Source organism: Camelina sativa, chromosome 3 (genome assembly GCF_000633955.1).
Source record: "Camelina sativa cultivar DH55 chromosome 3, Cs, whole genome shotgun sequence".
Classification (NCBI taxonomy): domain Eukaryota; kingdom Viridiplantae; phylum Streptophyta; class Magnoliopsida; order Brassicales; family Brassicaceae; genus Camelina; species Camelina sativa.
Genome location: NC_025687.1, coordinates 15,640,505 through 15,653,403, shown reverse-complemented (window position 1 = coordinate 15,653,403; position 12,899 = coordinate 15,640,505). Strand labels below are relative to the sequence as shown.

At 39.8% G+C, this 12,899-nt stretch overlaps 1 protein-coding gene and 1 pseudogene across 4 annotated transcripts; both read right to left on the bottom strand.

Annotated features, from left to right (window-relative positions):
- Positions 4,440 to 7,157, bottom strand: LOC104779021 (annotated as a pseudogene).
- On the bottom strand, positions 7,317 to 10,337 carry LOC104741784 (probable polyamine transporter At1g31830). 4 transcript variants are annotated; one of them, XM_010501431.2, is made up of 3 exons: positions 10,059 to 10,336; positions 8,378 to 9,781; positions 7,317 to 7,672 (listed from the first exon to the last, which is right to left on the bottom strand). In XM_010501431.2, exons 2-3 carry the CDS (start codon positions 9,713 to 9,715, stop codon positions 7,514 to 7,516), a joined length of 1,497 nt encoding a protein of 498 aa, XP_010499733.1. In that variant the 5' UTR covers positions 9,716 to 9,781; positions 10,059 to 10,336; the 3' UTR covers positions 7,317 to 7,513. The 4 variants fall into 4 exon arrangements, with proteins under 4 accessions (XP_010499733.1, XP_019099331.1, XP_010499734.1 ...); XM_019243786.1 differs by lacking the exon at positions 7,317 to 7,672 and having other exon boundaries at positions 8,022 to 9,791; positions 10,059 to 10,337; XM_010501432.2 differs by lacking the exon at positions 7,317 to 7,672 and having other exon boundaries at positions 8,022 to 9,781; positions 10,059 to 10,334.

Sequence of the window (12,899 nt, the reverse complement as noted above, 5' to 3'; positions counted from 1 at the left end):
CATCAAGAGGCTTGGTTAGACGAAAACCATAGCTTTTTCTGGCAAACCAGAATCTTCTCGCTTTTGACTGCATACTCAGTCTCCTCTCTCCTGCAACTCCACCTCATCCCTTTGGCCAATGTTGTGATTGCATCCATGAAATAACTAGATTCTCGGAATATAACATATCCACTCGGTCGCAAGATCCTGTCCATCTCTAGCAAAACGTACTTCATCTCACATCTGTTCACAATATAGTTCAAGAAACACTTCAATACCAAAAAAGCCAAATCGTAACAACTCAAACTTAAACCATACCAAATTGAACAATAGTAAATTTTGTACTTGTGACTCTCTAAGGTAAAAAGGCTGTCAAGGTGAAGAAGATCATATGTTCTTGGATATGTCGGAAAGCTTTGCACCTGCAAATTTAGTAACATGTTAATACAAAGACCAAATAACGAAAACAGAGTGTTTTGAACAAAATGAAAACTTACCAGTCGTGGTAAGTTCCAATGAGACCCCGATCAAAGACAACATGTAGCGAGTTTGCGTTGTACGAGGAGACAACATTCATGACCCAAACAGGATCCTCAAGCTTTGGTTACAAGTACTGAAGAAAAAAGTACAAAACAAACACAAGATAGAGATATTTGTATGGCAATGGATTCCAAGCTTTTTACTCCTAACGTAGCAAATATTCTTCAAAATTCGAATTTTCCTACTTAAACACTCGCAAATCAGAACTGATTGAGAATTTGAATCATCTCTTCCGATCGAGATGGTTTAGACAAGGTCTCATCAACAAACCAATGACGACCATCACAAAGCTCACTAAAGCCAATTTGATAGTAGATAGGACAAAGACAAAACATATTTGTACAATGGGAGGAACACATATCATAACCGAACCAACGGTACCAACTGGTATCTTATGTAGGTTAAGCCACATTGTATTATATGAATGATGTACAAGATATATATAGGCTGATACACAAGGGTTTGGAGCTAGGGTTTAAGTCTATATTAATTACAAAGAGATCCCTAATATATATTCTCCTTTACACGCCCCCTCAAGAAGGAAGCAGATTCCTGATTCCTATCTTGGAGTTGAGTTCCTAAAGCCGGGGACATGGGAGAGGTTTGGTTAGGGCATCCACAAGCTGGTCATGAGTGGAGACATGTACGACTCTTAACATCCCAGCTTGAATGTGTTCACGAACGAAATGGTAATCGATGGCGACATGCTTCATTTTGGTGAGGAAAACAGGGTTGGCACACAAATATGTGGCTCCGACATTGTCGCAATAGATGACCGGTGCAGTGGGAAGTGTGATCCCCATTTCGGTGAGCAAGGAGAAGATCCAGCGGAGTTCAGAAGTTGTGTTAGCAACGGCATGGTACTCGGCTTCCGTTGAAGATCGCGACACACTCTTTTGTTTCTTTGATGACCATGAAATTGGACTTCCTCCAAAATACACAATATAGGCATTAGTAGACACATAAGTATCATGATTGCGACCCCAGTCAGCATCAGAGAAGGCATGAATGGTGAGAGGAGCGTCACGACGTAGGAAAATACCCAATGATGTCGTCCCCGCCAAATAGCGCAATATCCGTTTAGCCGCTTGCTAGTGTTCGTTGGTGGGTTTGTGCATAAATTGTGACAATCGATTAACCGAAAAAGAGATATCCGGTCTAGTAAAGGCAAGATATTGAAGACTCCCAACTACCATTCTGTATTGTACAACATCATCAAGTGGCGTTCCAGAAAAGAGGGTGAGTGGCTTCTGTGTCATGGGTGTGGAAACCGGTTTGGCACCAAGCATATTGGTCTTGGATAAGAGGTCGGTGATATACTTGCGTTGCATCAAATGAAGACCTTGAGATGTGTGAGTTGCTTCAATACCCAAGAAGTAGCTAAGTGGACCAAGATCTTTGAGGGAAAAACGATGTGCAAGACTAGCATTGAAAGGTGCCACCACAGCCGGATCTCCAGCAATCACAATATCATCTACATACACAAGAACATAGATGTAAAACTGACCACGCTTGCAAATGAAGAGTGAAGCATCTGCGAGAGACGTTTTGAAGCCGGATTGAATGAGAAACTGACGGAGTTCCTAATACCAAGCGTGAGGCGCCTGTTTAAGGTCGTATAAGGCCTTGTTCAAGCAACACACATGTGTAGGACGATCACGATCGATAAATCCCGGTGGCTGAGTGACATAGACTTCCTCATTTAAAGTGCCTTGAAGGAAAGCATTGTTGATATCAACTTGATGGAGCGCCCAATTCCGTTTGACTGCAACCTCAAGAACAAGACGAACCATTGTGGATTTAATTACGGGACTGAACGTCTCCGAATAATCAAGTCCATACTGTTGGTTGAAACCTCGAGCAACCAACCTTGCTTTGTACTTGTCAATCGAGCCATCTGGTTTATACTTTAGAGTAAAGATCCACTTACAAGTGATCACATTTGTAACAACATCAGGGGGAACCAAATTGAAGGTGTGATGTCAGATTTGAGCCACCGTCGTCGGAATCACAGGAAGCGTGACATTAACCATGAGGTTCAGTCGTTTTTGTGGTTTGGTGATTTGATTCTTGGCTCGTGTCATCATAGGATGAACATTTTGTGGTGGTGGTGAAGGCGACGGCGTTGGAGATGCGCCTGGAGGTAACACCGGAGATGGCGAAGGAGCCGGCGACGGAGATGGGTCCGGTTGCGGAGATGATATCGGAGATGGCAAAATAGAGGTCGGCGACAATATTGGAGACAATGAGGGTTGCGGAGATAATTGAGATGGAGAATGTGGACTTGCTGATGTCGAAGGGCCTGAGGACCCTTGTGGACTTTGTTGGGCCGAAGGTGATGAGGCCACAATAGAATCTTGAGCCCGTTTGGACCTTATTTCATGAGTAGCATCCGATGAAACAGAGGTCGATGATGGTAGAGCAGAGGAGACGGTAGGGGTAGCTGGTGATGGTGATGTAGAAGCCGACGGTGGCAATGACAGCGAAAGTGGAGCCAAGGTCGGAGGCGGTGAAGGAACTGGCAGCGATGGGAGAGAGACTAAAGAAGGCCAACCAGAAGAGTTGTTGTTATGGCCGATAGATGACGACGATGATCCGGGAGAGACCATAGGAGTGGCAAATGGAAATGACGTCTCAACAAACTGAACATGTCGAGAAATGTATATCCGACCACTCTGTACGTCAAGACATAAGTATGCACTTTGTGTGAGCAAATAACCAAGAAACACACATGACGTTGAGCGAGTCTCTAGCTTGTTTTGCCGATAGGGACAAAGCCATGGATAACAGACACAACCAAACACTCGAAGTTTCTGATAATTTGGAGTAGTTTGGAATAGTTTCCGATAAGGTGACTCGCCGGATAAAACATCAGTTGGCATGCGGTTGATAAGATACACCGCCATAGCAAGTGCATATGGCCAATACCGTTGCGGAACAGAGGCATGACCAAGCATTGCGAGACCCGTCTCGACAACATGACGATGTTTCCGTTCCGAGACACCATTGTGTTGTGGTGTATGAGGTGGAGTGGTGAAGTGCAAAATGCCATGAGACACCAATAACGACCTCAAGGCAATAAATTCTCCCCAATTATCCGAATATAGGGTTCAAATTTTTTGTTGGAACCGATTCTCGACAAGGGCTTTAAAAGCAATAAAAATATCTTTGACTTGGCATTGTTGTTGAAGTGGGTATAGCCAAGTATAACGGGTGAAATGGTCAACAAGAATGAGGTAGTATTTGTGATTTTCAGAGGATAAAATGGGAGAGGACCACACATCTGTATAGATAACTTCAAGGGGATGAGAAGTGACGATGGTGTTTGTGGAAAATTGTAACTTGTGACTTTTATTAATAAAGCAATCCAAACAAGAAAAATCTTTTTGTGGAGAAGGAGAAAGTGGTAAGGAAAATTGAGAAACAATATTCTTTTAAACCAAAATAGAGGGATGCCCTAGTCGTCGGTGCCATGAGGCGAGATCGGCCGTGAAAATGGCCGTGAAAATGGACATCGTCTGACGATTCATCGGCCATTCGTACAACATATTCTTAGTTCGGCCTTGGAGTAATCGGACCCCGTGCTCAGATCCTTCACCTGAAAGTATGCAGGAAAGAATTCAACCAACACTTGATTAGAATTGCATAGTCGATACACATAAATTAGATTTTTGCACACATTCGCGACATATAAGACATCTTTAAGAGCAAGAGATCGAGATGGAGTAGGGAGTAAAGCGGAACCCGTATGTGTTATCGCGAGACCTGAACCATCAGGGATGGTGAATTGTGACCTCCTCACCATCGGTGTATGGTTGATGGAGTGCAAGATTCGAGAGATCAGACGTAAGATGATGAGTGGCGCCAGTATCACAAATCCATGGAGTAGGAGACGACATAGCAGCAACATTCGCTCGTGGTTACCACGACGTGGAGGATGACGACGGATAGCCACCACCAGAGGTCGGGTAGCCACGGCCAGAGGTATGGAGCTGGGAACAACGCTGAGCACTGTGACCATAGACACCACAGAGTTGGCATCGTCCCTGATATCCACGACCTTGAGATCCACAAGACGACGGCTGTTGATTCCATTGTCCATGAGACGAACCATGGGTTGGATTGCGGAAGTTGTTATGGCCACCGGAGTTCTTGCAAGAAGCAGTATTGGCAGTGACGGGAACAGAGGATGGAACCGCACGAGCCAAAGCTTGAAGCTTCAGATCATAGTTGAGCAACTTCTCATGAATCTCAGCAAGCGACGGAGGAGAATCTCGGCCATCAATTTGATCGATCAGAGGTTTAAAATCCTTCGGGAGACCAGCAAGAATATAGTCAACCTGATCTTCGTGTTCAAGAGGCTTCCCAAGCTCAGCGAGTTGATCAAAACGAGTTGCGAAGCCTTGAACGTATTCATCAACGGAACGAGTACCTTTCTTCCATTGTTTGATCTGCTCCCGGATCTGCTTGATATGACCCCACGTAGGTTGGGCATAAGTGTCGGAGAGAGTACTCGAGATCTGAGCAGATGTCGACGCCTTGGATAGGATAGGCTGGATCTCGACGGAGATTGCCCCAAGAAGACTAGCATAGATGAGTTTGTCTTGACGTTTCTAGTTAGAGTACGCAGGATTCACATATGCAACACCGTTAGTGGTGAGTGTTGGAGGTGGAGAGCTCGTGGGGCCATCAAGATAATCGGCGATGTCGTGTCCATCAAGAAGGGCATGAACCTGACGACTCCACATCAAGTAATTGGAGGCAGTCAGTTTGATCACATTAGACATGTTGACGTTGTGGAGAACAGACGCATCAGAGGTGACAACGGTTTCACTCTTTGTAGAAGATATGACAAAAACAGAAAGAGAAAGTGACGTGAGAAGGAAGGTACGAGAGAAGGAAGGTACGAGAGAAGGAAGAGGAAGAGAAAGAAGAAGAAGGAGGAAAAGAAGAGCGGCGGAAAAAAAAATTTTAGGGTTTAGATCTGTTAAGATACTATGGCTCTGATACCATGTAGGTTAAGCCACATTATATTATATGAACGATGTACAAGATATATATAAGCTGATACAAAAGGGTTTAGAGTTAGGGTTTAAGTCTATATTAATTACAAAAAGATCCCTAATATATATTCTCCTTTGCATCTTATACGGTCTCGACGCAGCCGGATATTTCATCCTCATCCTAACAAATGCTATAAACTCCAAAACCATTCCACCACAATAGAGCAAAGTCTCCGCAGCTACAATCTCTTGAAAGCTTAGTCCAGACAATAGTAACACACCTGAAGCTGAAAAAAGGATCCCTAACAAAGGTGTCCCGTAACGAGACCTTTTCGCAAAGACCTCGGGAAGCATACCGAGCTCAGCCATTCCAAGTAGTTGAAACGAATCACTACTCATTTCGGCTAAAAACATTCCCATGTTTGATGTAGCTGCAGCCACTTGAACCCACAACCGCAACCATCTTCCACCGATGAGTTTACCAATCTCAGCTAAATAACCATCTGTCCATAACTCGCGATCCAACGGTATAGCCCCCGTTCCAGACAAAAGAGGGAGGAAGTTTGAAAGAGCGACAAAGATCACACCGTAAGACAAAGCCTTAGGAAGTGTTTGCTTCGGGTTTGCAACTTCACCAGCTAGTGTACTAACTGAATCCCAGTAGTTAAGATTCCAGAAAAGCGTGTTTAGATACAAGTTCTAGTTTACATTTCCTAACTCCATCACTAGCCACCTCGATGGCTCTAGCTGCGGGATCGAAACAAGAGTCATGACCGCAAACGGAAGCATAGAGAAAACTCCCATAAACACAGCAGTCCAACCAACAATGGTTAGTCCTCTGTAGTTTAAAAAAGTAAGGAATAGAGTCAAGATCAAGATCGACGCAACTCTTGGCAATCCAGTAGCTAAAACCGGTATAGCGGATTTCAAATAGTCGAGGAACAGAACAGGATACAGCGTTATCGATAACCCCGCAAAGCCATCTCATCCAACCTACTTGAAACCCCCAAAAAGGGTTCTAAAGCAGAGGAGACCCAAACGACAAAACCGCCGTTTACTGGAAACATTGTACTCATCTCAGCTGTGATTAATGCCTCAGGGATACACCAAATGAAAGGAAAGATGATAAACCCTAAAAGAGCTAACAGTGGTCCTGCTGCGTTCACACTACCTTCAGCACCAAAAGGACCTCCTGAGACTTCGTAGAATATGAGGAAAACGAGTGGTAGCATTGAAACTTTCTGAATCGAATTGGTTGCTGCTTCAGGCAGAGAAACATCATCATCTTGAAGATCGGCATAAGCAAAGTCATTCATGTTATAGTCTCTCATGGTAATAACACTTCTCTTCTGAATCAACCAAAAGAAACAAGAATAAAGCTTAAAACAATTGTATAAACTCTTGAATCCTTGATACAACAGTCTAAAATTTTTACGAGAGGTGAAGAAGTACGAACCGTGAGACTATCGAGGTTTGTCTGAGGATCTTCGTCGTCTGAAGATTATTAGCAAAGATGGAGCTATGCTTTAAGAAGAACACAAAACTCAACCATATCGTTATAGTTGGTCACATCTTGTCAAAGATTTAAGAAACTGTGGTTCTCTGTTTTGAGATTGTCCATATCACATTGATCAATTCAACTGAGACACTTGTGTTCCTGCTTTCGTGAGAAAGAATGGTCAAACACTGATACTTGTTTTCTATCTTTTCAATCATTAGCGATGAAATCTTATCTAGCTATCCAAGATTTGCTAAACCTTGTTTTACACAAATCAATAAAGGCAAAGACCAAAAGAAAATGAAAGGGAGATACAAACACATTGCACAAGTTTATTAAAACCGTATGTAACGTAAACTAACTTTACGAGAAAGAAAAAAAAAACTAAAAACTTTAGAACAAGCTTTGAATGAACAGAGTACAGAGCTTTAGTCTATGGCTTACAAGCTCTGTACTTTAAAACATAGTTGTGGGAATGAACAAAGAACACTCTTTATCGTATCAGAGTTTCTTCATACTCCCGAGTTTGCTGCTGAAGGTCCGGTAAGTCAGAACTGATGGAGAATTTTACCCATCTCTTGCGATCCATATGGTTCAGAAAAGGATGCATTATGAAACCTACGAGTAGCATCACAACGCTTACTGCAGCTACTTTTAGAGACGAGAGTGCTACAACAGCNGTTTCTGAGTTTCCACGAGTTTCCGTTTCCGAAACGGGAAACGCACCTCAAAAAAAGTTTCCATGCAACATATATAGTTGGTCATATCTTGTAAAAGATTTAAGAAACTGTGGTTCTCTGTTTTGAAATTGTCCATATCACATTGACAAGTCCTAGGTGATGATTCCGATCAATTCAACTGAGACACTTGTGTTCCTGCTTTCGTGAGAAAGACTGATACTTGTTTTCTATCTTTCCAATCATTAGAGATGAAATCTTATCTAGATATCCAAGATTTGCTAAACCTTGTTTTACACAAATCAATAATGGCAAAGACCAAAAAAAAATGAAAGGGAGATACAAACACATTGCACAAGTTTATTAAAACCGTATGTAACGTAAACTAACTTTACGAGAAAGAAAAAAAAAACTAAAAACTTTAGAACAAGCTTTGAATGAACAGAGTACAGAGCTTTAGTCTATGGCTTACAAGCTCTGTACTTTAAAACATAGTTGTGGGAATGAACAAAGAACACTCTTTATCGTATCAGAGTTTCTTCATACTCCCGAGTTTGCTGCTGAAGGTCCGGTAAGTCAGAACTGATGGAGAATTTGACCCATCTCTTGCGATCCATATGGTTCAGAAAAGGATGCATTATGAAACCTACGAGTAGCATCACAACGCTTACTGCAGCTACTTTTAGAGACGAGAGTGCTACAACAGCAGAGATCAGTATCGTTGGAGGAACACACATGAGGATCGAACCAACGGTTCCTATAGGTATCTTGTACGGTCTTGATGCAGCAGGGTATTTCATTCTCATTCTAACAAAAGCTATGAACTCCAAGATCATACCAACGCAGTAGAGTAAGTTCTCTGCAGCTACAATCTCTTGAAAGCTTAGCCAAGACAAGAGCACAACGCCTGACGCTGAAAACAGAATCCCTAGTAAAGGTGTCCCGTAGCGTGACCTTTTGGCAAAGAACTCAGGAAGCATACCGCGCTCAGCCATTCCAAGAAGCTGAAAAGAGTCACTACTCATCTCGGCTAGAAACATTCCCATGTTTGATGTAGCTGCAGCCGCTTGAACCCACCATCTCAACCACGCTCCACCAAGAGCTTTGGCCACATCAGAGAAATACCCATCTGTCCATTTCTCACGCTCTAGCGGGATAGATCCGGTTCCAGTCAAAAGAGGGAAGATGTAAGAACAAGCAACTAAGATCACACCATAATACAAAGCCTTTGGAAGCGTCTTGTTCGGGTTCTCCACTTCACCAGCTAGCGTGCTGATCGAATCCCAATAGTTAAGATTCCAGAAAAGCGTGTTCAGATACAAGTTCCAGTTCACATTCCCTAAGTCCATCACAAGCCATCTCGATGGCTCTATCTGCGGAATAGAAATCAAACCCATCACAGCAAAGGGAAGGATAGAGAAAACCCCCATAAGCACAGCAACCCAACCAACTATAGTCAGTCCCCTGTAGTTGAGATACGTCAACAAGATAGTCAACACCAAGATGGCTGCAACTCTAGGCAAACCGCTACCTAAAGCAGGGATTCCAGATTTCAAGTAATCAAGAAACAGGACAGGATACAACGCGTTATCAATAACACCACTCAGCCATTTCATCCAACCTTGCTGAAACCCCCAGAATGGTCCCAAAGCAGAAGAAACCCACACCACATAACCACCATTCTCTGGAAACATTGTACCCATCTCAGCAGTGATCAAAGCCTCAGGAATACTCCAAATGAAAGGGAAGATCACAAACCCTAGTAAAGCTAACAATGGTCCAGCTGCATTCACACTGTCTTCAACACCAAAAGGACCTCCTGAGACTTCATAGAATATGAGGAACACAAGCGGCAACATCGAAACTTTCCGAATCTTGTCAGTAGCTTTAGGTGACGACGGAACCTCCTCATCATCACGGCGGACACTAGAGTAAGGAACTTCATCGTTGCTGCTACTGTACTCTCTCATCTCGATAGACGACGAGTGATCCACAGTGATGATCCTCCGCTTCTGCATAACGTCATCCAGATTTTAAACGGATTAGAACTCTCCACATCATCCCCAATTAAGGATTTTTGATATCTGCAACAACCTTTATAGATTAACTCAAATTTGCTACAGTTTTTTGAATCTAGGGTTCGTCACAATTGGTAAAGTAGACAAAATAAAGGAGACTTTTTTGTTACTTTTCTCAGATGGGTATCTTCAATATACATCAACAAAATCGAAAAAGAAACGAGAAGGAACTTTAAAAAGTAAAGATCTTTGAACTGGATCATTCATCAAGAAACAGAGATTGATGTCTTGATCAACGATGAATAAAGATTAAATCTTTAACGAGAAGTGAAGAAGCACGAACCGTGAGAGAATCGAGTCGAGGATCTTCTTGAGATCTCCGTCGTCTGTTAAGGTTGGTGAAGCTTTGGAACGATTCAGAGATGCCTGAAGAAGAAAACAAAACAAACCCCTCTTTGTAGAATAAAACCCATATTTCAAAAGAATGAATGAAATAGGAATTTATTTATATATTTTTTTAAGTTTTCGCCTCGTGGCTTTTTTAAAAGATTCTTGCACGTCTGTTTAAACAAATGGAGAAGAGAAAATGTGCGAAAAAAAAAATCACAAAGATGGATCTGGAATCTGGAATCTGGAATCTGGAATATCTCGCATGTGCTTTTAATATCTTTGTTAGTGTTGTTGTCATTGTTGTCGATGTATATTATTTGACTATTCTTTAAATTCTAAGTACGAATCTCAGTTAGTTGTTGTTGTATATCATTGTTGGTGTAATTGCTAAAAAGTATTGCTCTTCATTAATGAGTTGTTAGGTTTAGAACTTAAACTTCATCCTAAAACGTACAAAACTAAACTATGATAAGTGGTAACCAAATTTGTATTTATGAAAACCGTAGAAACAATACATATATTGTAAATGAATTACAAAAAAGAAAAAAGAAAAAAAAAGTAAAAAACAGTATTTGAGGCAAAAGTATTTGTTAAATGGGGCAAGGACAAAGCGTTATAAAATCTATTATCTATTCACGTGTAGAAAGAGCAAATTGGATCTGTGTTAGTTATTGTGTACCCTTTAGTTGGGTTTGGTTTGACCTTTTGCATGCAGCAAATCTAGCAAATGTACCATGTTCATGGTATCATAGTAGAACCTCTATAAATTAATGTTCGTAAATTAATAATTTATATAAATTAATAAATTTCTTTGGTCCCATGTTGGGACTAGTGTAATTTTGGACATTATTCGATAAAATAATAAATTAATAACTTTTTTAAAAATTTCATATAAAAATATGGTCTCATCAATATCATAAATTAATAATCAAATAAACTAATATATATATATATATATATATAAAGAAAATCTAGTAAAATATGGTCTATTATTGTTTGTTTGTTTTTGAATTTGAATTCTTGTCTGAGAGCATCTCTAATCTTTCTAACTGCATTAAAAACTTCTAGTGTTGTCTTCTCAAATCGCATCCAAAAATTGTAGAAAGTTCTTGACGCGATAATTGTTTCCTTACGTGTAACTGGTCTAAAGGTACCATCATATCTTCTTCAACTTCATCATCACCTTGAAAAATAGTAGCAGCAGTTTCTTCTAAACTCTAAATTTCTGATAAAAATCCTCTTCATAAATTAATATTTGATTAATTTATAAATAAATTAATAATTATTAATTTATTGATAAATTAAAACCTCTATAAATTAATAAATTAATAATTATTAATTTATCGATAAATTAAAACCTCTATAAATTAATAAATTTATAGAGGTTTTACTGTACTATGGTCAGACATTTAATCATTTTTTACCACAATATAGAAAACTTCAAATCTTTTATTTTAATTTCGAGTTTCTACCTTATTCATAATCCTCTAACAAGAGAAAGTAGTACACTCAAATAGGCTTCTTGGTAAAACTGAATTTTGGATATTTGTGAATGAAAAATAGAATTCATTAATTTTTTAGTAAAAATTTTAGTACCAAATAACGCATATGTTATTTCAGTTTTGGCTCCAAAATTATATATTTTTTGCTTCTACTAATTTCTTCGTTTTTGTGGTCTAATAATTTATTTATTTTGTTGCCTCTAACAGTTTTTAAACCTACACGAACATTCTTAATAAAATTTATCATACGACACCCTAGTCGTCTCTCCATTAGCTCCAAAGCCAACATCCGGAAATGAGGAAAGAATACAAATTAACAATACTAATACTATTGTGGGTTTGCCTACTTGTCATAAGGATAAAAAAAGTCAGCTTCTAAAATTTGAAGTTGTTTGATATTTATCGCTTAATATTTGAAACTAACAGTATAAACTACGAATTCTCAAGCTATATTGTATTCAACATTTTTTAGATGTTAGAGAAAAAAAGATTTTTATTTAACTTATCTGATTCTGAATACGACAGACGAATTTTATTTTCTTTTACAACTGAACCGCCATCCACCTCTGTCAATATATCTTCAACTTCTTCTATCATTGTTTCTTTTCAATTGGATGCACTGTGTAACGATTGTAAACCACCAAAATTTCACAAAAGCATATCGCCTTTGAATGATCATGGAAGAAGTCATGTTCTATACTATTCGGGATCGCTGCAACAGAATGCCACAAACGGAACCACATTCGCTTTAGGCTTAAAAGTTTGATTCGCTTACTGTATCTCTCAAAGATGATTCAACAAAATGTTAATAAAAGGTTTGAGTTTCATATTCTTATTCTGAAAGTGAGAGTGACTAAACAATTTAATTACTCAAATTTTGAAATGGAACTTGTTCAAATTGCTTTTCACAAATCTTTATGCTCTCATCATATGTTTTTTGTTCAAGACCAAACCATTACCAACACCAATGTTTACTGTAATACTAGTACGAGATATTTAGGTCAAATTTCAATAATAGATCTAGGAACATTTCTTAAACCAAGTCTTCTATCTAATTAAAATATCTGTAAAACCCAATCAACTCTCCCATTATTAACAACACATCTCATGCCCAACTCCAAACACTATTACAAAAGAACCAAAGCTTTAACCAGGAAACTTGAATCCATAAAGAAACACATTAAAATGTGGGATAGATTTAGTAGGCAGAGAGCGGAGAAAAAAACCGCAACACCTGTGGATCTATCCCAACGGTTGTCTGGCCGCTTACTGACTTAACAGCAATCAATTTA

What these genes read in the sequence shown, in the direction of transcription:
- LOC104741784 (XM_019243786.1), bottom strand. Translation starts at nt 9,715, where the DNA reads ATGCAGAAGCGGAGGATCATCACTGTGGATCACTCGTCGTCTATCGAG.